Raw genomic sequence first — 27123 nt, forward strand, 5'->3', positions numbered from 1 at the left:
TTTGCGATTCCGTCATTGTACAAGGTCTTTTCAGAGAGTTTTAGAGCGTAATTCCCATTCATTTAAAAAAAGGAATGGCTTCCTTCATTATGCGCAAATACCCGAGAGAAACTGCAGCAGCCCAAATTCCTTTTTGTTAGAAGACAATTTACAACTTCGTAATAGACCTTTTTATGAGCCACTATCGCCTGTCATTGGATGCCACTGGTCATGTGCAAGAAGCTAACGTCTTCATGGCCCCTTTTCCTGATTTCCCAAGCGATTTTTTCACCGCATTCTGCTGTTTAAGCGTCTCAAGCCCGTCCTTTCTGTCTTCTCTCTCAATATTAGTATTTTAATATTGGTGATACGGAAGTGCGAGGTCTGCAGTCGAGTGCTGGGCTTCGATAGCTTTGATGTCGTTTCCCTCCTCATTGTTAGATTCGAGGTTGAGGGCTGAACGTATCCTATTATTCATCATATTAAGTTAGAATCTGTGATAACCCTTGCTAATATCAAAAGATATATACTATGTCTTTATCTAAGACATATATCGGCAATATGGATTACCAATCGCTATCAACATGGACTGGTAAGTAAACGTTTTTAGATAATAATTTGTCACCTGTAAACATTTCCTCCGTACTTCTCCATACCATATTTTGTTTTACAAAGAGACGAGTGACATTTGTAGGCCAGCCAAGTAAAACTGCATATTTTTTCAGTGAAAGCTTGACGTGGCTTATTGTAATTAAGGTCCTCGATTTCGGTGACAATTATTAATTCAATTAACATTATTACAAACAATAGCCTATTCAAAATTAGCATAACATGAGAGTTTGTATCACGATTAGATGATTTTAACAGTAACATGGTTTTATCGTTTAAGCAGTCCACAAATTATGTGTTAACTGACCATATTTTGAAATCGGCTGAAACATTTGCTACATATTCCCAAAAATGTGCCCCCTTCGATTTGATAAGTAGCGTTCACCTGATTCGTTACATGTGCACGTATGTATGTTTGTATGTATGTATGTATGTTATTGTTATTATTATTTTTTTAATTAAAAAAAAAAATTATTATTATTGTTGTTGTTATTAGGCTAGTAGCAGTAGTATGCATTGTATTGTAGTCTGTAGTATGTAGACAGTTCAGTTTTTGCGTGTAAAATTGGTATCAGAAATTGCTAATGTATGTGTGTGTGTGTGTGTGGATGAGAGAGAGAGAGAGTGTATGTGTGTGTGTGTGTGTGTGTGGACAAGTACGGAGGTATGATGATGATGATTATTTTCATTATTCTTATTCTTAGTCGTAGTAGTCGTAGGCAAAAGGTGATAAGGTTTCATATCGGCCGTAATGGAAATAGTTGGATTTTAATAGCAAATTCTAACAGTTACTGTACATCACGCTCCTTGTTCCACTGTCTGTATTTTCTATGAGGGAACTGCAGATTACAATTCATTGAGGGGCATTTGAGCTTTCCCGTTTCTGGCGGAGAATGTTTTGTTGTCAGGAAACTAGCACTGTAAAGAAGCTTGCCTATTATTGAACTACTGTATGTAGGTTATCTTTCAAGCTGTGCGTTAATGAAGGGTTGGACAGCATATGCTTGGGTACGAGAAATTTGATATAACACCAATAAAGATACGGTATTCTTAATCTGAAAAACTACGTGACGTGCGTAGTAGCATATTAAACTTCTTAGATAATTAGATTGGTGATATCAGTTTGACTTCAAAAGAGTCATTTATCTGTGAATTTAAGCGCTGATTAAATGAGATTATCTGCCAAATGTGTAAATTACGGTTTAATTATTTAGCCTATTATAAAAAACAGATTTTGTTAACATTAGAAATCGTCATAATTTGAACTGCAGCCCTCAGACACGCACGCACACGCACACATACACACATGTACACACACACTCACACACTCCTACACTCAGTTAGACTAAGGCGTGTGAGTGTGTGTTTGTGTGTATGTGTGTGTGTGTGTGTGTGTGTGTGTGTGAGAGAGAGAGAGAGAGAGAGAGAGAGAGAGAGAGAGATTTCTTGGTCAGCCACATGATTTGAAAGCAGACTTTAGGTGCCTTTTGGCATATTTATTAAGCACAGGAATTACAAATTGCAGAAATAAGTATAGAGTGTGTTTGTATTTTTATAATTAGTTAATATTTATGTTGGCTATGTAGCCTACATTAGCCTATACTACCAAAATCCCATCAGTGTATGATTGCACTACTAAGTTTTGTACTTTTAAATCACAATTTAGTTCTCTCCTTTGAAGAAAACTTGGGCTTTTGGGGGTTGCCTTCGGCCGCTAGAAGACGAGAGCTGCAGAACAAAGACAGTATTTCACCGATGCTTGGCAGGCAGCTGCTAAAGTATTTACTGCGTCTCTGCAATGCGGCAATATAGAATGGTTTCAGCGATGAAACTGAAAACAGGGCCTACTAGCAATTACATGAGATACCAAAAATTGCTGTTTTCATTAGCGCTTACATTTCCCTTAAGTGTGGTCATTTTAAGTATTTAAACTAGTTTTGTTTGCTTTAAATGTCAGAAACGCCATAGACATCGTGATGTAGCCCACTGGAATGCATTAAACATCTATTTAGCTGTTGCAGTACAAGACGTCAACGGCAAACAACGCAGTGATCACTACCTATTTTCCTTAAATAATTATGCACATGTCCCACTTTGGGCGGCATATTTTCAAATATAAATGAGACGTAGATTTTAAATAAAACTTAGGCTATTATAACACTTAAAGTTTTTATTTATTTGCCAATATTCCTGAGTAGTGTATGCGGCAGGCATGCTAATCATCAGGAATGAAAAGTGAAATAATTTCTAAAATGCCCGTTTGTACGTTCTATTTCAACGAGTTGCTATTTCATCCGTTCCACAAATACCTTACCATCAAGATCATCGAACGAAACCTCTGAACCACTTGATACGTCATGGTCACATGACGCTCATTCCAGTAGTCCACTGTGTGGTTATGCGCGAAACGTAAATTGACTCGACAAATTGTCTTTCACCCATTCAGGGCTCTTTTCCACTTTCCGGCCATCCATACTTACAAAGCATAGTTGAACAATATAGTGGGACGCCAGGTTAATTTACCAGTTTCGTTTATTTTTGTTAACTGCAGGTTTGTTAGCATTATAGGTCTACAAGTTATTACATAGCCTACGTCAGACCATGCTAATTTACATACAGTGCTTTAGTTGCAAGGTATTTTAAAATGGGATTTTTACCTTCTCACACACAATTATGTTATTTGTACTTTTTGCAGATTAATAAGAAATGCTAAAATCTCTGAAGCAGGCTATAGTTTTCCTAAATCGATGCTGAATAATTTCGTGACATCAGTATAATTGCCCATGAAAACCATTGTTTATGGCCTGGAATGAAATGTAAATGAAATTCGTGGATTGTATTAAAAGGTATGAGCAGGCTATCTGATATATTCGAAGATTATCACTCAGCAGGCTATTTGACTCTAAGGACTGAATGAACGTGAATAATAGCCTACGTTCTCCCACGTGCTCTTACCCGTTCTCTGTACACGTGCATGCGCGCGAGTGAGTCCTACCCCTTGAAAGAATGATAGCTGTAAAAGAAATACATCCATAAAACATGTTTCCTAAATTATTGAGAACCAACTTTAAAATTCGCAAATCCGCACGACGTACCGATTAGTCTTTAAAATAATTAGTAGTTAGCCTGATGTAGAGCGGATCGTGTGCATATACTCGCCCAATTCTTATTATGCAGCAATTCGTAGCAGCTCTCCTTCGCCCCAAAACCAGTCATTTACTCAGGTTTTGCCCAAGTTAATCTCACGCGATTTCAAATATCTAGTTCACACCCAGGGACATTTGAACTGGAGCGCAGCCCTTTAACATGAACGCTCGTGTAACGGTTATCCGGCAGAAGGCGCTGTTGCACAAGGGTCAGGCACTTCATCTTCTTTCCGCATGCCTAACCCGAGAGGTCAACACAAGAGCTGCTGAACCATGCAATGGTGAATTTTTTAGTCGGTATGTGGGAAAACGACGGGTTATATTGTAATAACAGTACATTTATTTGGGGAAATGACATAAGAAGAAGAAATAAGCCATTCTGTATTTTGAGGCACATTCACATTGTTCCAGTACGTTCAAAACACAAAGCTTTAGGTTGGTTCTGGTTTCGGTTATATGTTATTTCCCTGCTAAACAAGCGAGTGAATGCCTTCAAGAATTAATTGTTGCACGAAATAAAGACAGTATTCCGTTTCCCCACACACACACGGGCATGCGTATTCATGTTATTATTGATCTGGCAGAAATCGAGATATTAACTTTTTAATTTATTTTTTGAACGAAACAATCCCTGTTTTACGTAGCCTAATTAATTAAAAAATAATGTAATGTACGACTATTAATAGGTATTCTTTCTGTCTAATTTGGACTTAAAAAATAGACAATCGAAAAACGAAACTTACATCTAATAGTACACTGTATATGACATTTAGCTTAACCTAAAGGAGCACTCTTAAATTAAAAAAATAGTAGATATAGGCTATAAAACTTTGATTCAGATTCGGGCTGTAGCCTATTTCAAAATCATATACTAAACCGAATCGGAAATCTATCTCAAGGAATTGTTTGGTATCCTAAATCATAGTTTAAAAAAAAAAAAAAAAACACGTTTTTCAAAATTAATGATCGGTTTTTCATACGAAGTCGATGCTTTAGATTGATTTGAATAATTATTTGAATTATAGGGACGTCGCACTTATTTATTTGCTTTTTAAAGTCTTCTGAGGCGACGGAAAGTGATCATAATGAGTAAGTACACATAAATAGTATGAATGGTTGTCTGAATTTGTTTGCATGCTAACGTCTGATTTCAGCCAGCAGTGTCCAACCAGGGGAGTTTTTATTGCTTCATTACCTTACAATTTCAGGAATCAAACGGTTGGCAGAAAACTATCCAATGCTGTTGCTCAGAAAGGGCCACAAACGGTCCTCATCTGTTCTCAAGAGGAATTTAGCACCATTGCGTTACTATATATAAGAAAGCACTAAACACAAACTTTCTCAGGTAATCAGACAAATTCACAGACACCCCCAAACCACAAGGCGCGTTGTCCTAACTCTGAGCAAACGAATTTAGGCAGGAAGGAAATAAACACTGTCCCCATACATTACACCAATAAAATAAAAAATATTGTTAACAAATTTAAAACTTTTTATTGTTATCATTCTTATTTAATAAAGACAAAGTGTAGTGGGATAGAATTTGACCCCCGAATACGCCGTCAAATATGGCGATTATTCTCAAAGAATATGAACAAAAAAGAAAAGAAAATAAAAAACAGTAAAACGCACAGATAATCTATGCGAACCATCCCTCGTCTTTGGTTTGAGAAGAGCAAATATAGAACTCTGTACGGCATGCATTTTAGAGGCATCAGTGTAACCGCCGTTATTGAATAAGTGCAACTCACAGGGTTATTTATGGCACCAAAGCGGTGTCATGAATGGCTATGAAGGAACACGTGATTCCATTAAACTTTGTTTTATGGCCAGGGAGTTGACAAGCCAAAATATAATTCACATTGTATAATAGCACAGAAGTGCAGATGGGCTGGAATTGCACAACGATCTTTGAATAGGTGGAAGCAAGGATTAACCTCAGGTTCTCCCGCATCATGGTTGTGTGCGTTTGCTGGCACCCTCTCGATTTCACCGGTCCTCAAAGTAAGCTTGCTATTTGTCTGTATTAGTGAACTTGTACGAGCGTAGAGGGAAGGGGGGGGGGGGGGTGTTTTGATGTCATCGTGTATTCAAAGCGCATGTACTTGTTGAAGCCAGACTGTACTTTTTCGGCTCTGTTTGAATTCACCAGCACGCTCTCCACAAATGCAGGTGATAGATGGCTATACAGTGAAAACACATGTAACGAGGTTGGTTCAGAACTTTCACAGCATTCAAGATTTCGTGTTAATCTTTTGAAAACAAAATCTGTCTGTTCACCGGCTTGATTTTTTGAGTGAGGCTTAAAGAAACACAGCAGAAATAGAATCTGATGTAATATGAGAGACATTTGGCTACATAATGGAGACTTCTGTGTAGCCTACTTTGAATTACGGTTCATTTATTTTTTCTTGTTTTACTGAACGGTTTTCAATATTTTGTATTCGAATAATGATTTGATTGAAAATGCATAATTAATAGAACTGGAGAATAAATATGAGTCGCCTTCAGGTTTTCTGAGACCGGACTGTGCGGTGAAAATCGTGAATATTTAAAAGTAGGCTACATAATTCTGGAGTGGAGTTTTTTTTTTCCTTTCAAGGGAGGGTCTATAGTGATCCTTATTTTACTTATTTACTGTATATGGATGTAGGCCTTAAATTCTAACTCTCTAGAAATGTCTGGATTGGAGGTAATGTACTGTATGCAGCGCCCCCCAGGGAATATCATAGCAGCAATTTGGCAACAACAGTTTTGAAACTAATTTTAATGTTTTATATTATGCTGTATTATCTATAATAGGTATTTGTCTTTATGTAACATAACCTAGCCTACGTTAAAAGCTTATATTGAACGAAATTACAAAAACAATTTATCTAGCCTACTTACCTGCTCTGTCTAAGAACATCAATGTTAAGTAATGTTAATTAAAGTCAAAAGTGACTTGATCATATTTGTAATACCCAAGGCACTGGAAACTTACGTTGAGGTGATACTATTTTACACAGTTTTTGTTCGTTTTTTCTTCTTTTGACGTGTTAATTTAAAGGAACTTTCCAGGCTATTGGTATCAAACAGACACGGTGCATTACGTGGTTAAATTCCAAAATGCGCAAGAACATGAATAATTGAATTTACATATATCTGAAAGGAACAATATCGATTTTTGCTATCCGTACGATTAATCTGAATTGCATAAATATTGTACGTGCGGAACAGTGGTTAAAAATTATATAGAGTGAAACAGAAAAATTTAGACACGTTGGTTTTTTAGTTAAAGTTCAGGACAAGAGGTGAATTTTAAACTCTTTCGTTCATCAGTAACTCGGCTTTGACCCGTCTGAACAAGTCGTGCGGTAAGGTGAAATACAGGTCACGCTGTCTAACAAATATGAAAATGTGAACTACCCATCTGGGACGGTATAAATAAACGTGCAACGTTTCAATAACTTTTAAGTCTATTTCCCGTAAAATAAATAAAACGTTTTAAATGATACAAATTCGTAGTTTATCTTTGTTTTCATGTTTCACTGTTTAAATCGCTTTCTCCTAATACCCAACATATTAAAGTTATTTGTTATATTAATTCGTTGTTTTAAATTGAAATGGCTATTTGTAATAGGTAGGCCTATTCGCATAAATGTTGGCCATCTTTATTGACGAAGTTCCTCTTGCTGCTTATGTGATTTGCCCTTGCCTCTGTGAATTCAGTTGAAGTTTAAAGTCACCGCAGCTCCAAAAATGAAAAACGATTCGTCTGCAAATGAATTAATTTCGTGCTAATGAAAAACTTACTCTTATTCATTTACCACGAGAAGGTGCCCCAGGTTGCCATACCAGGACTTCGGATGCCCCTGTTTGGCCAGTGGATCTGGTTATCGGGTGGGTCATGCGGGATTCGTGAACTTTTGTACTCCATGCAGGCTGTCGTCTGCGAAAAAATAATGAAACTTTTTTATATGTTTGTAAATGGTTTAGTTTGACCTCGTGGCCTCTGGCCTTTGGCATATATGCATCCTTTCTATATTCGAACTTAGGACAGTGGGAACTTAGGACAGAGCGCATGACCGGTTAACATTATTTTCAAGGAAACATTTTGGCGTGAGTATTTCTTATTTCTACATTTCAAAGCACAAAGCATATGTATAGCTGTTGATATCTTTCGTCGATAGAAATACTGCTTTAATGACTTGTGATAGCTGTGTGTTGCTCATTTCTTTTAAAATGGGCCAATATATGAATTTACTATGAGTTGATACATACGGTTGTACAACAGAGAAAGTACACACACACACACACACACACACACACACACATATATATATATATATATATATATATATAGGCTATATATAATTACACTTACTATCAGCACAAGCAGAGCAAAGATTCGATTCATTGTAGGTGAAAAACAGAATTTACAACGTGTTTTCCCAAATGCTGTCCCTGGATTTTCATTTTCCGTCGTCTATATATACCCTGTAGAACCGAATTTGTGTGAAAAAATCATGGTCACAGATTCGATTCTAGGGGAGTATATGGTCGATGCAAAAACTTCGATGCAATTTCTACATGTACTATATATTTTCAAAATGCACAAACACACACGTATATAGTTTGCAATCATACAACAATACTTAATTATTTCCATTTATACGTCCTACGTAGTTGATGAAATGCATCAAATTTTTCAGGATTTATATATTAAACATTATATTCAATCTGATAGCCTACTGTTAAATCTCATACAAGTTCATGCATTATTAAAAAGTTAACAAAATACCCACATTTATTAACTTACCAGATCAAATATTTCCCCACACTTTTGAATAGAAGATTACCAGTATTTTAATGATTAAGATACCATTGGGTATATTTACCTTAGGACAAGATACCATTAGGTTTACTTCCAAACAAGTCTTGGTAAATTTTTATGAATATATGATTCACGCACACGCACCACACACAAACACACACGTGTTGATTGTTTATTAACAAACCTAAAACCTGAAACCAAAACATGTGGTGTGGTTGTTATCCTGAAAGACAATACTAACCAATATATATATATATATATATATATATATATATATATAATATAACTTATTTATTTTTTGCTCTCATGTCGTATTTAATACATGTGCGGTGTATATTTCACCAAGCTCTTTAGATCGCCTTCAAAGGACTAGAAGAGATGAAATGATGAGATTCTTGTAACTTGTGGATGACCCCTCCTTGACAAAGACGGTCCCCATCAATTGTCCTGTGTCTTTATCCCTCTCTTTTTGTGTCAGGGGACGGTTTGTATCTTTTGTTTATTTTGTTTTTGTCAAACAGCTGGGGCATTAATTTGATTTACTACAATAAACTTCCATTAAACATTAGTGAAACTAAGCTCAAAACGTATAATGTTATTTTAGCCTATTTTATAAAAATAAAAAAAAATAAAAAAGAGCGACAGTCGTTAAGCTGCAGTTGTGTCGCTGATTATGCAGGTATTACAATTATTACTTGATTATTATTTTATGTGTTCGATTATCACTGCAGTCTTGGATAAATGTACCGTTTTACTTCTCATAATTTAAATATTTTGCGAAGTTTGTGAAAATTGCTGCTAGGTGTATACTTACCCGTTAATAGACTGCCTTTACCTCGATTGGCTAATCCGGTCACATGGGTGCCTAACTTTATTCAGTTGACAGCAAGTAGGAGGGCTTTATGGAGGGAGAAAAAAGACAACTCGAGAAAAATTAGTATTTTCTACCTTCAGAAATTAATGGCCATGAGTTCGTATATTGTGAACTCCAAATATGTGGATCCAAAATTTCCTCCTTGTGAGGAATATTCGCAAACAAGCTATATACCTGACCAGGGTACAGAGTATTACAGCCCATCGCAGGACACTGATTTCCAGCATCCAGGAATCTATTCACGGTCAAACTACACCGAGCAGACCTTCAACTGTAACACTGTGCAGGGCTCCACAGTGCAGCCGCGGGGTCATGTGCAGGAGCAAACCAGCCAACTTAGCCCCTTCACCGCTCAAACCGAGCCGTGCCCACCGGTCCAAATGTCTGCCCCGCGGACATGCGGACAGCAACAAAACACTAAAAGCCAAAACGGGATACAAGCCAAACAGCCTGCCATAGTCTATCCCTGGATGAAGAAAGTCCACGTTACCACGGGTAAGTCTTGACTTTCTCTTGATTCTCTCCAGTCCCGTTTGGGCCGACTGTGCTCTTGCCTTTCTTCCGCCTTAAGAATCATTCCGTGAAATATTTATGGTCGCTTTTGAAGGGGCCGCCAATTACACTAGTCATAAATTTTTATTGCTTGGGAAATAGGCCGCTAGCTATGTGGCCGGCTCTCAGAGCTATTGAAAACTCAACTGCTTTCAAGACTATGCTGTTGCTTATTTTATTATATACCCTGAATTCAGATATTATAAAACTGAGCACGTTCTAGCACCCTGTACAGGCTTTCAGGTGTGCATGTGTATTTGGTTGAATTTAATGTCAAATGAATAGCCTACCAGAAAATAAATAAGAAAAATTTCCCTCACATTTTAGTGTTTTCCCACTGTGTCGCTCAGATTGCTCACTTGAGTGTTTCTTTTTTTCATAGTGAACACGGATTACACCGGATCAGAGCCCAAACGATCACGGACAGCTTATACAAGGCAGCAGGTTTTAGAACTGGAGAAAGAATTTCATTTTAACAGGTATCTTACAAGGCGGCGTCGCATTGAGATCGCCCATACCCTTTGCCTCTCCGAGCGCCAAATCAAAATCTGGTTTCAGAACAGAAGAATGAAATGGAAGAAAGATCATAAACTCCCAAACACAAAGGGCAGATCCTCCTCGACTTCCAGCCAGCATTTACAAAGTGCTCAGAAGGACAACCAGACTGATATCACAACTTTATAAGAAAGAAATTGGGGAGCCCATTCTCTTGCAAGTGTACAGTGGTAGGCTATACAAAAGACGTTGCTTCTTCAAACTCTGCATGGTTGCCAAACGTGACATTTTTGGTCATTGCCAGTTAAGGTAGAACAGACGCAAAGATGATAAACTACAGTCTCCAGGAGCTGCGGTTTGTGGACTCTACACAGAGTTACTATCACGTCGACCATTGTAACTGTTAGATGGCACGGAGGATAGGAGTACACCATCACTTGCTTCTAGCAACAAGGTATAGTAGATCACTAGAAAAAAACGTACAAAATCAGACTTTTTGAAATTAAAGGACTGGTACATTCTTGTGGTAATATTGTTCAATCTAATATTCTATGTGTATTGTAGTCAACTACTTCCCCCACGTGCATTTAAGCAGGTTTGAGAATATGACCTGTCATTTTCTGTTGTTATTTAAAGGTGAAAACAAAAATATATGTGAAGCTTTTTGTGAATATGAAATGGCTAATGTTACATGATCAAATCGAAGTTTTTTTAAAGGATTGGGTGCATATAATTTTAAATAATAAAATCAGTTATTGCTTACAAAGCACCAGTTTCCAGTGGTGTTATTTTAAATGGGTATTTCTCGACTTGTGACAATTTAATAATAGAAAATCATGAAAAATAAAATAAATGTGCCTTTGAACAGTGTGGACTTAACGGGCTTTTTCCCGCTTATTTGCTCGTTTAACTTTCCCTTGAAACGTGCACTTAATCAAATTCGTTTAACAAAGCTACATTAAAACTCTCTTGGAGGTTTTTTAAAATTTTATTTACAAGAAAATGATTCCTGTGTTGACCAGAATATCCTTTGCTCGATAAAGCTATAAATCTTTTTTTGACATGTTTGTAAACAGCATACATTTTCATAGCCCTTATGCAGATGTCCATGCGGTATTTCAAGGTTCGAAAAAATACTTATTTTACGAATATAATAAAGCTTATATATATATATATTGTGTTACATATATATATATATATATATATATATATATATATATATATATATATATATATATATATATGTATGTATGTTAATATATATATATATATGTGTGTGTGTGTGTGTGCGTGTTTCAAACAATAGGCTATGTTTAACAGAATAGTGTGACCTTTTCCAAGGCCTCTTCGCGTATTTTTACTTGAATTTTATTTTTTATTTATTTATTTATTTATTTATATCTTTACTTTTGTTGCGTTCAAATTATATTTTTTAGGTTTAATGAAAATACATTTCCCTCGTTCTTCTTTATTAATTGTTTTTTAAAAATATGTAGGCTATCACTGTTGATAAGAACATTTTTATATTGAACATTAAAAATTAAACAAATTGTTTTCAATTTAATCTGGACAAGTTATTTCATGCAAAATTCGTATGTACGCTCAAGTGAAAGTCAAAAAGCCAGGCGGTAAGCACTGTCTTCATTCAAGAGTCGTAACTTTGTTGCAACGAAAATTCAAGACTTTCGAGTCGCAATATTAAAAATAGGGTAGATATTCTGGTATTCTTCTCATCATTGTTTCCATGACAAAAAGCGAAGATCTCACGCATAGCGAAGATGTCTTTTCTCTGACGCCTTCACGTTGAGAAGTTGAAAAGGTGTTTTTACTGAAGTTCGACAAAGCTGCAGAGGCAGGTTCACCCAGAGGACACATTTCTATTGGATTAGCCATATTTCAGCCGTGAGGACTGACCTCTAAACCCTTGACCCGCTGGACCCGTGGTGTTTTATAACACAGACAGGATCCACATTCAGTTTTGGTTATTGTGTTTCAGCACAGAGTAGGCCTATAGTACGAACAAATACTGTAACTCATCTCCAAGGAAATTTGTAGCTTGCCCACGTCTGCCAGTAAAGGTACACCTCAAGGGTACTGTTTGTATTACGTTTAGTTCGAGATTCTAGCCAATAGAAACAACTTCTTTGTTTAGTTGACCTAATTTATGCACCGTTTAAAACACACCGGGTAACTGTCAATGGCTTGTTTAACAATAACGCCTGTATAGCCTCCACTAAACCTGAATCCGAAACAAAAAATCTAAATGTACAATACAACGTTGGTGCTAAAATAAATGCTCATTAACTTTATCATTCACCTCTAATAAAATCAAATAGGCCTGTGACCTTTCTACCTTATAGTGTATTACAAGCGAATATGATGACTTATTTCTAGTCGAACTATTTGTTTGCCCTATGTCTTTAATCATATATATTTCAGTATAAGATTGGTAAGTACAACGTGATATTTAATGTTTGTAGTCTATGGAAAACTGTATGACTCGCTATATTGGCGTATAGATTACTATTCTGACCAAAGTATTCAGGAGGAAAAATACAAACGTCTGGAACAATATGGGCCAGTATGTTCCATGGATACTTTCTAAAACTGGAACGGACGAATGAACGAATGAATGAATGAACGAATGAATGAATGAATGAATGAATGAATGAATGAATGAATGAATGAATGAATGAATGAATTTATTAATTTATTTATTTATATTTCAGAGAAAAAACAGTTCTGCAAGTTCACATATAGGATCTCCGTGCAATTTTATGTGCGATGTCAGTATACAATGAATATTTGGAGTTCTGCAATCATCTTAATATACCGAAATTCTGTATTAACAGAAAATGGTGACACATAAACACTCTTCCCAAAACTTAAAGAGACAGCGCTCTGTGGGCAGATTCAATTGATGCATAGACTAAAGTTCCCTTCTATTAGATTAGTTTTCCTCACTTGACTATTTATCACGTACTGTATATAGTCGTGACACAATGTTATTTTTCTCCCGATTGCACTATTCTGGGAAATAATATATGTTATGAAATTTGAATTTTAGTTCGTTGGACATAATTTTAATAATTATCAAATCTCTGGATGGGTGTGGAGTGCTGTACCCATCACGTCTGATTGCACGAGTATGAAAAAATATGGTTGTGTGTGTGAGCAGCTATGTGCCTGTGTGTACGCGCGCGCGCGGCTAGGTGTCACGCGCACTTACAAATTCAATTGAATTATTGTGTGACTCCTGTCACGCCATACAGGTATGAAACTTTATTGGTTCGTACATAGATTGCATCGTATGAGACACATAAAGAAAAATAATGAATCTTCTAATTTCACTGGAATAATTCGTCCTTCTTCGCCCCCAATTCATTCTAGTCCAATATAGCTTTGTCTCAGGTATAGTAGCTATAAGCGAGAACAGATCGCAACCGAGGCCTTCCTCCCAGTCTATCACTTAAATAACGTCAATTTGCTGAGCGTTTCGTATGTATTTTTATCAGATAATATTTGGACATGTTGAAAAGGTCCCGTCATCCTCAAAGGTTGTGGTTTTATTATGTGAGAGCAAGCATTGATCAGCCAGGCGTGTATATTTTACAAATAGCAAAAATTACGTAAAAGACAATTGCATATCCTCCTGAGCAACAGAAGGTGCGACTAGCATTCTACTACACGAGCTTGCCCAACAATGTGTCTTTCCTGAACGTAATGGTCTGAATGTGATAATCGAGAGCCATAGGCAGCATTGCTTGCAGTGACACTGCACCGAGCACACCGCCGCCGCTCACACACACGGCCATGTTTGATGCCCAACTGTTCGCAAGAAACTGTCCTCGCCTTGCAAGACAGCTCCTTAAGATACATTAAGCCTGGCTGCCTGTATTCGGAGATATAACTCTGGGACTATAAGGTTCCTTTCTATCTCTATTTTTTTATTTGACCACGTGATTGTCTAAATAATTAATGCAGCACGTCCCCTAGAAACACGGCTTCGTCATTAATCGCAAGGACTCTATCAGACTTGAAAACTGAAGAGATCCCAAGAAAATAATATACAAACGGTCCGGTATCCTACGCTTCTCTAGCCAGCACTTTCGTATAGCATCTGAACAAATGGGAGCTTGGTATGTAAACATTTAAGTTACATTTTGAATAAGATGGTAAATAAACTTATCTGTCACTTTTTTGATAAATAGCGCCCTTTGATACGTGTTCTGGGGCTTCCATTAGACACCCTGAAGTTGTAATAGGCTGTTATAGAATGACCTTTATATGCCGAAACCATCTTTTAAAAATCCAAAAGGTAAATCAAAAACAGACAATGTTTTAAATTTATAAGTATGCAACGATTGTATTTTACGAATACATTGTTTGGTGGCTATGTCAGGCTTTATTCCAAGATTTGAGTAAGGTGTTGTGAATCTTATATTGTGTGTTATGGAGCAATGTAATATTATTTGTCAAGTATTGCCCATTTGTTGGCTGAACGGTGCGGGCCCTCGCTTGATTTTTGATAAAAATTCTTTGAATGTTTCTTATTCCTTAGCTTTGTGTCATTTACCTTGGTCTTCGATGTCATATTTTGTGAAAATGCTAAATGAATTCTAGCTGGGGAAATATGTGCCTGTGTGTTTGGTTGCCTGTAAGCAATAAAAAAACAACACGGAGTCGTGCTTGGGAAACACTGCCGTTTTATTTAGGTTTTTTTCGCAATCTCGTGGCTATGGCTTTAACAAAGCGAGGTTGCTTAAGTCTATTCGGTGACATAAAATGTATCATTCGGACCACCAATATGGATGCTTTATTGGCTCAAGAAACCACATACAAGTCGTTGGTTTTTTGCAGGCGTTAGTTCTTATTCGTAAAAATTAATAGTAGATAATAATGAAAAATTTGAACTAAAAAAAGCTGGAGTTCTTTAATCAGGTTGACAATTGTCTGCCTCGTTGTAAATCATTCCTAGTAATTCCTAAAAGGGCGCGAGGCTGTTGGGGGGCCGTGCATGCACTGTAAATCTCTCAGTTTTATTGCCCCATGAACATATGCTGTGATGGTAGAAGTCTTGCATCCTTTCCTGAGGACAAGTTCCCCCTCGGCCAGGTTCCCACCGTCGGTGAAGATGATTCCTGTCTTTCTAGGCTTTCGATGCTCCTCATATTGTGTGTCGCAACAATACTACAGTGTCAGATTCACAATATTTCATGTTATTTGCAACAAAAGCAGTACCAAAACTGAGCAAACCATTCTCATTGCTCGTTTCTTTGTTTCTTGCACTGTGCGCTGGAATGAATGAACACAGACAAGATGTCCACACCGCCACATCAAATTCACAAATTTGGTGAACCATTTTTTGTTCTAAACTGAGAATTTCTTTTGTACAGTAACGAAGCATCATTACCATTGTTATCATTTGTGATGACACATATATTCCAAAAATCGATCTGTTACATTGTTCGTGAAAGTATAAAAGAAACAAAGCAGCATTTGGAATGATTTTGACAAATATCTCTCACTGAGGGAGCCATACATTCCTGTCAATGTCTAAGCCATACTCGCTAAGTGTCTAGACTAGAATATCTAAGACTTTTATATGTAGGTTATTTCTCGAACATAGTGTAGAGCAGAAACGCATACCCAGGTTAAAATATTTATTCTATTCATTTTTATGAGTTCACCACCGACTAAATTATATTGCGATTATCGTAAAACACAATCTTGTATTACAAAAACATATTTCTTTGTCTTTGTTTACAACTGAGTTGCACATTTTGAGAAAAAAAGACACATCTTTAAATGTTTAATCTCATTTACCATTACAGTGCATTTATAACGGATTATGTTCATAACTTCATTTTTAAAGGCCGCTGTTAAACATATTTAATATAAATGTTCATTGTTTTTGAAAACACATTATAATCGTGTTGCATGTAAACACAATCCAATTGTCGAGAGAATCAAATAAGGAGTAGCATAAATATAGTGAATAGAATTAAATAATATAAAACAAAGTGGCATCATTAATTATAAATCAGAAAGCCATAGTTTGAACAATCTACGATTCGAATAATTATGCAGATAAACTGATTTTGCGCGGATCCGGTAAATGTATGGGTTGTATTCGATATTTTCGATGGGCTATTTGAAAATATAAGGAGTCATACAGAGTGTTATACGAGAGGATGTGCAAAAAAAGCTCTTCCCTATAAAAATGGATTTGTGAGGTAAGGCTTTGTTGAAATCCCAGCCTCAATCAGAACAATCTGGTATCCAGATCACGTGAACAAATATGCTTGTATGCTTGTATTTTAAGGCAGCGCCTTTATTTGTCATTATAAAACGGTTTTAGAAACACTGTAGGCCTATCTAAATCTTAATATGTGATTTAAAAAATATACTAGGCATTATAAACTCTTTCATTCAAAGTGATATTTGATTGCGAGTAACGTTTTAGAGTAGCAGCACCAACAGTAGCCAATTCGTTTTTTATTGGTAGTTGAGTGTGAGTCTTGTTTCCATTCTATCGGGAATACTGTCTGCATTGGTATATGGAAATGTGTGAAAATCCGCAAGATCAGGTTTAGGACAGTATTGTCTGCACACAAAGGGTGAAGGATATATTCTAGAGACTGCAGGCGAAGAAATTGAGACTGAGAAGTACGAGTTTATGATAAATTGATTCACAGGTAAGCAATTGCATGGCAAAACGCAACCTTTAACCATGGGTTTACATAATGCGAGGGTATAAATATGATTTATTCCATTCAAAGGGGGTGATCTTTATTAATGTCGCTCTTGCCAGTAACTACACGAGTATCCTACGTTTTGTAGACTGTAATGTAATTTCTGGGACTAGTTTACAGTTTTTAGCAACCATGGGCACTTTCAAAAGGTTAGACTGGACACATGTCAGATGTATACATTTTGACGCTGGTTTTAGCTGATTTTGCGGTTTTATGGGTAGAGAAAGAAATAAAAGGGGCAAGAACCTGAAGAACCCTTTATGGTGCCGCATATAAAGTTAGATCGTAAATCACATTAATTTGTTGAGTTATAGGCAGAGTACAGTTGGAGTTGATTTATGTGATTTAAGCTTACAGTGTTAAGATGTATGCTTTAATTAATTAACTTTCTTCTCCGAGATTTGGATTTATCGATGGCAAGTGATCGCAAGCAAAACATATTTCTATCGAAACACGGATTATTTTCTACATTTTAGTTGTTTAGGCTACCATTATTACATAATTAAGCAATTTTCCATTGTTTCTCGTTTACGTAGTCTGAAGTATTGCAATCACAAAACAAGATATTTGAGAAAGTTAGGCTCAAAGTCAACCAAATTGGGCGTAATTCACAATTTTCTTTCTCCTTTCAAATTTCGCTTTAATATATTCTCAGTCTTGGGAATAATTTCCCTACACAAGTGGAAGTCATTTATGTGCTATTTAGTTATCATCTGATTCATGTTTTCGTTTCTCGTTTTTGAAGACTTCAGTTCAACATTTTAATAAATTCAGTAGAAATGATACATAGCAATTGGATTATTTTATAAAAGTCATCAGATTGATAGGCCTATACCTTGTTCCAAATTGGAATTTAATGTTTGTTTTAGGGGGGTTATTTTTATTTTGGAATTCTCTCAGTTCGTCTGTGGATTAATAAAATACTGACCGACCGAAGTTTCAGATTTTGACAGATATGGACAATAGTATGAAAGCATAAGTAAAACAGAAAAGTTGGGCTATGACCTTCGTTTCGATTGAAAATCGAGCAACTTCGACATTTCTTTTTCATAGATATTTGCCCTGAAGCTATGGGCCTGCCAAGTTAGCGGGTGGAATCCAATTACCAAGACCACCACTTCATTTTACCGGGTGGATGATTTGCTTATAAATTCACCAAAATCGGCTAATGTCCTGCATATCTCGCGCAAAGTGGGTTCGTCTTTATGATTTGTTAAGTGTACGAACAAGCAGCCATTATTTATCTCAGGTCTAATATATATAGCTAATGTAAAGCATGTGGATGCGAGCAGAGCACATGTTATTAACCAGGTCTGAAACAATAGCAATTTATTCCACTGTTTAGACCGACATTTCGACATAGATCAAAAGCGAGATATTAACTTACGAGAAACAATAGCAAACATGCATTTCGAAAACTCTTCTTTGAGGCTATGTAAGTAAGAACCAATAGTTCTATTATATGTACCAACTTACCGTAAAACTGCGTGGGCGAGAAACATTGTTGTCTCGGGAAAGAGGGACCGTGCCGAGCAATAGAACTCACAGTAATTAACCTACTCCCATCAACTATACATTGGAAATGATATACCTACCATAGACCAGCGTAATTTCATTTGAAAGATAGTTTTGCAATGATTGCTTCTGTTTTAAAATACCAGGAATACATGTATTAAATAATGCACGACAACCAATTGAATGTAGAGCACAATAGTAAGACCAAAGACCACAAACCTTGCCACTTAAACCTAGGTTTCTCACGCTTCAGAAGAAATATGTCTCTCTCTCTTGATCAGTGGTTTAAAAATGTGGGACCTTCGGGCTCTGTTTTGGTATTAAAACCATTGGTGAAAAGTTGTGCGATGGGTTTCATTGTGACTTGAAGCGCTTCCGTTAGTTGTTCATTAATCTGTGAGTTATTGCTGAACAAGCCAAAGGTCACCCAAATGGCTTATGACTGCTAAATATTTTGGCCAACAATCCTTTGTGTTGATTCACTTGTGTCAGGTTTGTTCTCATTACAAACTCAACAGCTGAAGTTAAGCCTATGATAATAGTATGTTCCTCAAAATGTAACATATTCCCAAAATTAGCCTGCATTCCCAATCTGCACAGCGATAAATCTGAGTAAAGTTTCATTTGAATAAAGTACAGAAACGCACTACGCGAATGTCGTAGTTGAAACACTGGCACATCAAATCCCTGTAAGATCTTCACATTTTCGTTGAACAAAAATAGCATACAGACGTACAGGGTAATGCGTTGGGTGTCAGTGTGAGGTTAAAGTTAATATCACTTAATGTATAGTTCCCAGGATTTGCTCTAGTTCGGCAATATGTACATACTTTAGGAAAGTTTGATAGGAAGCTTTACACCACTGTTCAGAGGTCAGTCAATTTAAAACATAATTACTTTTCCCGATGCTTGAACTTGCTTATTTGATACAGGAATATGGGAAACACGAATGTGTAACACATATATATGTGTGTGTGTGTTTGTGTGTGTGTGTTTTTATATCAAAACGTCTAAGCTATATGAAGATATTCCAGCAAAAGAGGCCTTGTAATGAACGGGTTGTTTTTCCCGTCTTTTAGGTCGTGATGGGCACCACGAACAAGTCGTAGTAAATGAAGAAATAAAAAAACAAATCAACGTGGGAAACAGTAAGTTTATATTTCATTTAATTAACTGAGAAGTACAGCTACACACCGTAATCTGTATTGTAAACAGGTTTCAATAGTTTAAACTTCAAAAAATAATCAAATCAAAGGGTATACCTTTTATTGTCAAACATTTTAAACCTATTTGCCAATAATCCGGCATTCAAGAATATACATTGTTCAATATCGGTTCTCATTTCTAGAATTCGTGCCAGAACATTTCCTTTATGAGATTATTCTTTCTTTGGTACGATCAAAACGTTACACGCACAGTTCTTTTTTCTATTTTCTTCCACGCACACACACACACACACACACACATATATATATATATATGTTTGTGTGGGTATGTGTGTGCGTGTGTCAGTGTGTACATATCCCCCCCCCCCCCCCCCCCCCCCCCACACACACACACACACACACACACACGTATGCATATAAGCCACACACACACACACACATATATATATATATATATATTCCCGAATTAATCAGGAAAATAACAAATTACACAAATCAAGTGCATACATTTCTACAGGAAACTAACAAAATCGAGCTCTTCAAAAAAATGTTAAACCACGGAGAAAATTTTCCATCACCTAAAATATCAAAGAATCGTTTCCACCTGTGCCGCAAGACCGCAATAATCCTTATGAACGGTTAATTCTTCCCTTTTCTCTAGAGCCGAACTGGTATCCGGAAAATTGTTTCAGAAATGGTTTGTGCGATATAAACGCAGTTTATATAAACGGCCTTTCCATTCTTTTAAAGGAAGAACTTGCGGAGTAGGGGATTCTTTTGCTGGCTCTCCTCCTACGCTTAGACTATTTTGCACATCTGAAGATAGCAAGTCTTGGGAAGCAAGTCTTGTGTTTTTCTTTTCATTCCTTGGTGAGACGCTTACTACAGTGGCTGGAGCAGTCATAAATTTTACCGCGGTCCACAATGACAGGTGCATTGATATGCACTGTGCGGGCTTCTTAACTTAATAACTAGGGTACTGTAGGCCTGTCGGACTGCAGTCTCTCAAGTCTAATTCATTCTTGTATATTTTTAAAGGCGATTATTTTGTTGGGATTTTTTGTTTCTGTTTTTCAAACAAAAGACTTGATGGTTTGTCTGTAGTTGTTTCTGTTGCAACGGCAACACAATTATGATAGGGCTAAGGAAATCAAAACTAAAATTTTGAAAGCCACATTGTCTTCTTGGCATGTGTTTAATAGGTAAATGTGTGCTATAATTGCCATATTGCAATGACCTTTCTATGTCGAGGAGGCTAGGCCTATGCAGAAAAGAAGTACCGCTTTCAGCACAGTAGCGGTGTTTCAAAATATTATTCAAAAACTGTCATAAACGTATGGTATTCGTCGTGGAAATTATTTACCGTTGCCAAAATAAAAATAAAAAATACGCAAAAGATTAAAAAGTTAGATCAAGAATTAGTTGACAATTGTCGACATGATTTATAACCCGGCTTTTTTTTAAGGTTCAAGCAAAGTTCACATACTGGCAGACCAACCAGCATTTCTAAGAAAATGAATTAGAAAGTCAAATGCACGCTAGCAATTTTGACGTACGGTTAAAACGTACTTCTCTAAACAATTACTTCAGGTTTCAAGTTTAATTCAAGTGTATACGTATTATAATAATAATAATTATTATTATATTATTATTATTATTATTATTATTATTAGAAGTAGTAGTAGTAGGCTAGTTGTAGTAGTAGTAGTTTTATTGCTTGTAGCAGTAGTAGTATTATATGCGGAGGACATTATATAAATACTATGTTTACATAACGTTCACCAAAGGCGTAAATGGACTTTGGACATACATGGAAGCTTATATGAGATGTTAAGCTATCCCCATAGAGCTTCTCCCTGTATTTCGAACGACTTTTGTTGTGGAATAGGAGTGAAAGGGATCGTGTGCGGGCCTCAAAGGCTGATTCGGCCATTTTTCTTTGAATGATTCAACACAAAGGGAATCTTTCAGGCACAAGTTATACTTTAACCGCCAACCCTCTGTGCTGCCCGAGGCATTGAAAGGGAAAGGTTGTGAGAAAATAAATGATTTTAGGTACCGTCACAAGCACACAAAATCACATAAGGACATGAACATAGCGTATTTTTGGAAATGGTCGTCCCGATAATATTTATGTCAAAGTTGTCATTTTAGTCTGGTCGACATTGACCGAGGACTGCAAAAATATAGAGCAATGTGTATATTTCTTCAGACAAGCGATATTATGGCAGTTAAAGAGCGTAATAGACTGGTAAATGTTGAAAAGATGATATGAAAACCTTATGCACAATACGAACCCAGAAAGAGAAGGAGTGAGAATTTCCAAATAATCGGTCAACAGAAGCCCAAAAGCGACAGTAAAGATGATAGGAGAATAACTGCGATGAAGTACATACAGAATAATAATCATGTCTGAAACGGACACAATACTATTGTTTTAAAGATTTTGTTTTTTATACTACAATCTAGACTTGTGTAAGATACTCAATAAAAACAAAGTCTTGAAAGTTATTCTTTTTTATTTGAAGTCTCCCTTCAAAAGGGAGTTGTTTGTTCGGCGAATTCCAACTGACGTTTAATAAAATCTCCCAAAACACAAGATATCTGAATCCGCATTAATTACTCGAATCTTGCCAATTTTAATGAGGCATCGGTTCCATAATTCCAATTTTTGTCTAGAGCGAAATTGATGTAATGAATGCAAAATATAATCCAGAGTTACTGATAACTTTGAGCACCACAGGCTTTGGTTTAAAACAAATGATACATTTATTAATCTCTCAACAATTAAATCTGATGTCACCAATACATTTCCTATGGCTGGAGAGCATACATCATAAGAATAATTCTGTGGCACAGAAGTTTTCCACAAACACAGAGACTCATTGGCCTTAATGTAGACTGTGGGTCTGACTGGTACACACACTTGATGTATTCACATTTATCGATGCGATCCAAGGAACTCGTAAATCCTTTGGATGCATCTCCAGCATGTTTTATGTAGTAGTGATAGGTTTATGTCTAACAAATGTTCTTATCTCCTCAGGTTTGAAACTAAGGAACGGGTGGGAAATTCCAATCACGTGACAGCAGAAAATCCATGCCATTGGATAAGAGAACACGGCCCGTCTCTGTTTGAATTTCCACAATGCAGAAAACCACTTACTATGATAATTCTGGACTTTTTGGAGGCTACTCATATCCCAAATCCGACTCATACAGTTACAGTTCTACTCATCAGCCTTACTCTACTTCTAACATTGAGAACGACTTCCAGAGCCCAGTTTGTCCAATACAAACCTCCACAATCAGACCCTCAACACATAAAAGCACTGATGTAAATGGAAGCTGCATGCGAACAAGCAACGGCCAAGGTAACAGCCAAGCAGCAAGCATTGGAGAGCAACAACAAGCACCTCCTTTGCCAGCGTCTTCACCAAACTCAAACAGCACTTCATCACAGAAAAAGAAGTCTCCATCTAACAGTGCTTCCAGTACTGCAAACTCAGTTATTACAAAGCAAATTTTCCCATGGATGAAGGAATGTCGACAGAATTCTAAACAGAAAAACAACAACTGCACTACCGCAGGTATTTTGACCACGTATTACCATGGGTGTCTGAGACAGAGAAGGGGAGGCGTTGGGGGTCAACAGCCCCATATGACACATCATGAAAACTTCCATGTTGTTTTGTCACAAAAACCTAACCATGTGTATGATTAATTGCATTGTACATTAAATGCATGTTGTGATATGAATTTTAACCAACTACAAAACTAGATCATGTTAAATTCACAGTTTAATTTCTGATGTATTTGATGTAATAACGTCTCATGATGGACATAGTAGGACTTCACATATAATGTATGGGGGTAAGGGTATTCGAGGGCAATAGTCTTTTATTATTGCTCTAGAACTACCTTACTCATCTTTTAATCTTTATTCGGCCCAACCACAAAGTGTTTAGGTAGTACTTCAATTACGAGGGTTTATTTGTGTTATTTGATACAAAATACAAATCGTGTTGAGTTTATGTTTATGTAAAATAGGTTTAGGCTGTTGTGTAGGTAGCTATTAAAATTCATATTTTAATTGGATATACATGTTTTATATACAAAGCATGTAAACTCTTGACCCTTTGTGCCATATTATAGCCACTGAATCCAGTTTATTATACATTTATTGATAAAACTCTGGTTGTGTCTAATGAACGTGTGTTGCAATTACAAGTGTTAAGCCTTTGTTCTAAATCCGCTGAAAATTAAATATGCGTTTTATCCGTCAGAATGCTTCAGCACTTGTTCAACATCAGCGTAGAACGTTGCATTACATTGTCCAGCAACACACGTAATTGCCTCTGAGATATGTCCTACTTTTATTTCAGGAGAAACGTGCGATGACAAAAGTCCACCCGGCCCAGCCTCTAAGAGAGTCCGCACCGCCTACACGAGTGCCCAGCTTGTAGAACTTGAAAAGGAGTTCCATTTCAACCGGTACCTGTGTCGTCCTCGCAGAGTGGAGATGGCAAATTTATTGAATCTCACAGAGCGTCAAATAAAGATCTGGTTTCAAAACAGGAGGATGAAGTACAAAAAGGATCAAAAAGCCAAGGGGATAATGCACTCTCCCATCGGACATTCTCCTGACAGGAGTCCGCCGTTAAGTGGTCCCAATCACATTGGGTATTCCGGGCAGCTCCCGAACGTAAACAGCCTCAGCTACGACGCGCCCTCGCCTCCATCATTCGCCAAGCCACAACAAAACATGTACGGCTTGGCTGCGTACACAGCACCATTAGGCGGCTGTATACCGCAGCAGAAAAGGTACCCGGGCTCCGAGTACGAGCACCACAGCATGCAAGGCAACGGCGGGTTTGCCAACGCTAATTTACAAGGCAGCCCCGTGTATGTTGGAGGGAATTTCGTTGATTCTATGCCAGCCTCGGGCCCCATGTTCAACCTCGGCCATCTCCCTCATCCCTCATCCGCCAGCGTGGACTACAGCTGTGCTGCCCAGATCCCAGGCAACCACCATCATGGACCCTGTGACCCCCATCCCACGTACACAGACCTCACTTCACACCATGCCTCTCAGGGAAGGATTCAGGAGGCGCCTAAATTAACGCATCTGTAGTGGATTCCTTCGTTTTTCTGAAGCGATGTTTCTCGCTTTTTTATTACCTCATTAGTCTGAAGTACTTTATTCGGCGGTCTGAGAGGGGCCTCAGTTTCAGCCTGTATTATTATTATTATTATTATTATTATTATTATTATTATTATTATTATTATTATTATTATTAATAATAATAATAATGATGATGATGAAATTTCTGCATTTTAAAAAACAGCTGTAGTCCCTTTTTGACAGACCGACGATCTTTACGGGATTAAGATTATTTATTGTTTATTTAGCAGTTGCCGGTTTTCTGAAGTGCAATGCGTAACAAAGGACAAAACATTTGATAGCGTTTTACTTGAAGGTAAGTCTTGTAGATCTGTCAATATTAGCGGCTCGTCATAATATGGAAGGCTTTTGTATAAAAAGTGAAAAAAATGGAAAGAAAAAAGAAAAAAACTGCCCAAATGAGAAAAAAAGAATCTGTGATGTTTTCGTCTGCTTTTGGTCTTAGTTCAGCGAACGTTATTTATTTTTTCAATAATATATGACATTTATCTCGATTATGATATTTATTATTTAAAGAAGATGGTACCAACTATTATTTATCGTTCATTCACTGTAGGTTATTTATGTGGACATCTGTAGAATTTATGCAACATACACTGGGCAGGCATACCGTTGTCCTTTGCGATTACTGCCCCTCTTTTAGTGAATTGGTTCAAATTAGGTGAAAATAGTTCGAAGCACTTGTGGCTGGTGTTTGTAGTTTTTGTAAGAAATAATTCTGAAAAAGGTGTAATCTAATCTAAAATGTGACATTACTCAATAGGTCAATTTCTGTTCTTTTATTTGTAATGAAATGTCTAAATCTAATTTAAAAAATGAAATGTAACATTTCTTGAAACAGGTCGTTTTTTTGTTGTAGGTATGCAAAACACCAGCATGTCATTTCCATGTCTTTGTTCAGAGTACCTCACATTAATTTACTTTCTCAGACCATTCAAGCATAAATTGAATTAACACTAATGACAATGAAATGTTATATTTTAGTGTGTTAAACATTTTTGTAAATAAAGTGCTTATTTAACGGATACTGTATAAAAGCATCTTTTATTATCAAATCGTTTAGATTAAAACTAGATACATGCATATGTAGGCCTCCAGTATGAACTCCCAGACAGATTGTCACTACTCTTCATATTATGTTTGGTTTTTTCGTGCTGTTATAAAGCTCAGAAAAGTGTACACCTTGAAAATTTCATGATGCAGGTACACGCCTATATATATATATATATATATATATATATATACACACACACACACAATGCATTTTATAAACATGATCTATTATTAAATAAAATGTTACTCATGGGCTATATAATGACATTGAAAATCAGTCAATTCAGGACTAAAACAGCCATGTCAGTAAATGTCAGGACATTTTAGTGTTGATCGTAGGGGTGAACAGCATTGCAAAGAGACTATACATTCTGACTACACTTAAGTCAAATCAAAACCTGTTTGCAGAGAATAATATTATGGTTAACGTTTGGTAACACTGTGGCACTCATATGATAATATATAGCCTACATTTTTCAGTTTACTTTGCATAGCCTATATGTTTTTCCTAAACAGCATCTTATGACTCAAAACCAACGGAAGGAATATGAATTTGTTTTATGTAATATTTGTATTAGGCCAGACATCACAACAATATTATAATCTAAATAAAATTAAATTGTAAACAGTAGCAGCTTGTTTCGAATGTACATTTGGTCAACATCGTTGTCATTGGTCCAGAGTGTCATGTGATAGAAAATTAATCCTCAGTTTATTATATCCGTTAACTCTATTGGCATATGATAATAAAATCCTTTTTAATGTGATTGCATTTTACGCGTATAAATACATCTGAAGCAATGTTAAAACTTTCATAGCGAGAAAAAATACGAGAAAGGGTTGAACGAGAGCTATCGGGTTTTATCAACACGAAAGGGTCCAGAGCAGAACGGCTTTCTCAGCTGTTACTCCTGGCCTGAGATTTCAAAGCACATCAATCAAAAACTCGTCGCGTGCAGATTCGACACTGATTCCTCC

At 36.6% G+C, this 27123-nt stretch overlaps 2 protein-coding genes and 1 long non-coding RNA gene across 10 annotated transcripts; 2 read left to right on the plus strand and 1 right to left on the minus strand.

The window, feature by feature from the left end:
* The first annotated feature begins 258 nt into the window (after nt 1–258).
* hoxd3a (homeobox D3a) lies at nt 259–26117 on the plus strand. Of its 8 annotated transcripts, none has more exons than XM_064327261.1 (4): nt 259–571; nt 19821–19889; nt 22954–23497; nt 24293–26117. In XM_064327261.1, exons 3-4 carry the CDS (start codon nt 23056–23058, stop codon nt 25039–25041), a joined length of 1191 nt encoding a protein of 396 aa, XP_064183331.1. In that variant the 5' UTR covers nt 259–571; nt 19821–19889; nt 22954–23055; the 3' UTR covers nt 25042–26117. The 8 variants fall into 8 exon arrangements, with proteins under 8 accessions (XP_064183331.1, XP_064183337.1, XP_064183338.1 ...); XM_064327263.1 differs by lacking the exon at nt 259–571 and adding an exon at nt 5608–5738; XM_064327262.1 differs by lacking the exon at nt 259–571 and adding an exon at nt 10316–10455.
* Nucleotides 8845–11238, plus strand: LOC135250688 (homeobox protein Hox-D4a-like). Its single transcript, XM_064327270.1, has 2 exons — nt 8845–9919; nt 10359–11238. Exons 1-2 carry the CDS (start codon nt 9511–9513, stop codon nt 10658–10660), a joined length of 711 nt encoding a protein of 236 aa, XP_064183340.1. The 5' UTR covers nt 8845–9510; the 3' UTR covers nt 10661–11238.
* LOC135250691 (uncharacterized) lies at nt 15161–19168 on the minus strand. Its single transcript, XR_010328986.1, has 2 exons — nt 18961–19168; nt 15161–15661 (listed from the first exon to the last, which is right to left on the minus strand). It is a non-coding gene; the product is annotated as an uncharacterized LOC135250691 (long non-coding RNA).
* Nucleotides 26118–27123: the final 1006 nt, after the last annotated feature.

This window comes from Anguilla rostrata, chromosome 3, assembly GCF_018555375.3.
Source record: "Anguilla rostrata isolate EN2019 chromosome 3, ASM1855537v3, whole genome shotgun sequence".
NCBI lineage: Eukaryota > Metazoa > Chordata > Actinopteri > Anguilliformes > Anguillidae > Anguilla > Anguilla rostrata.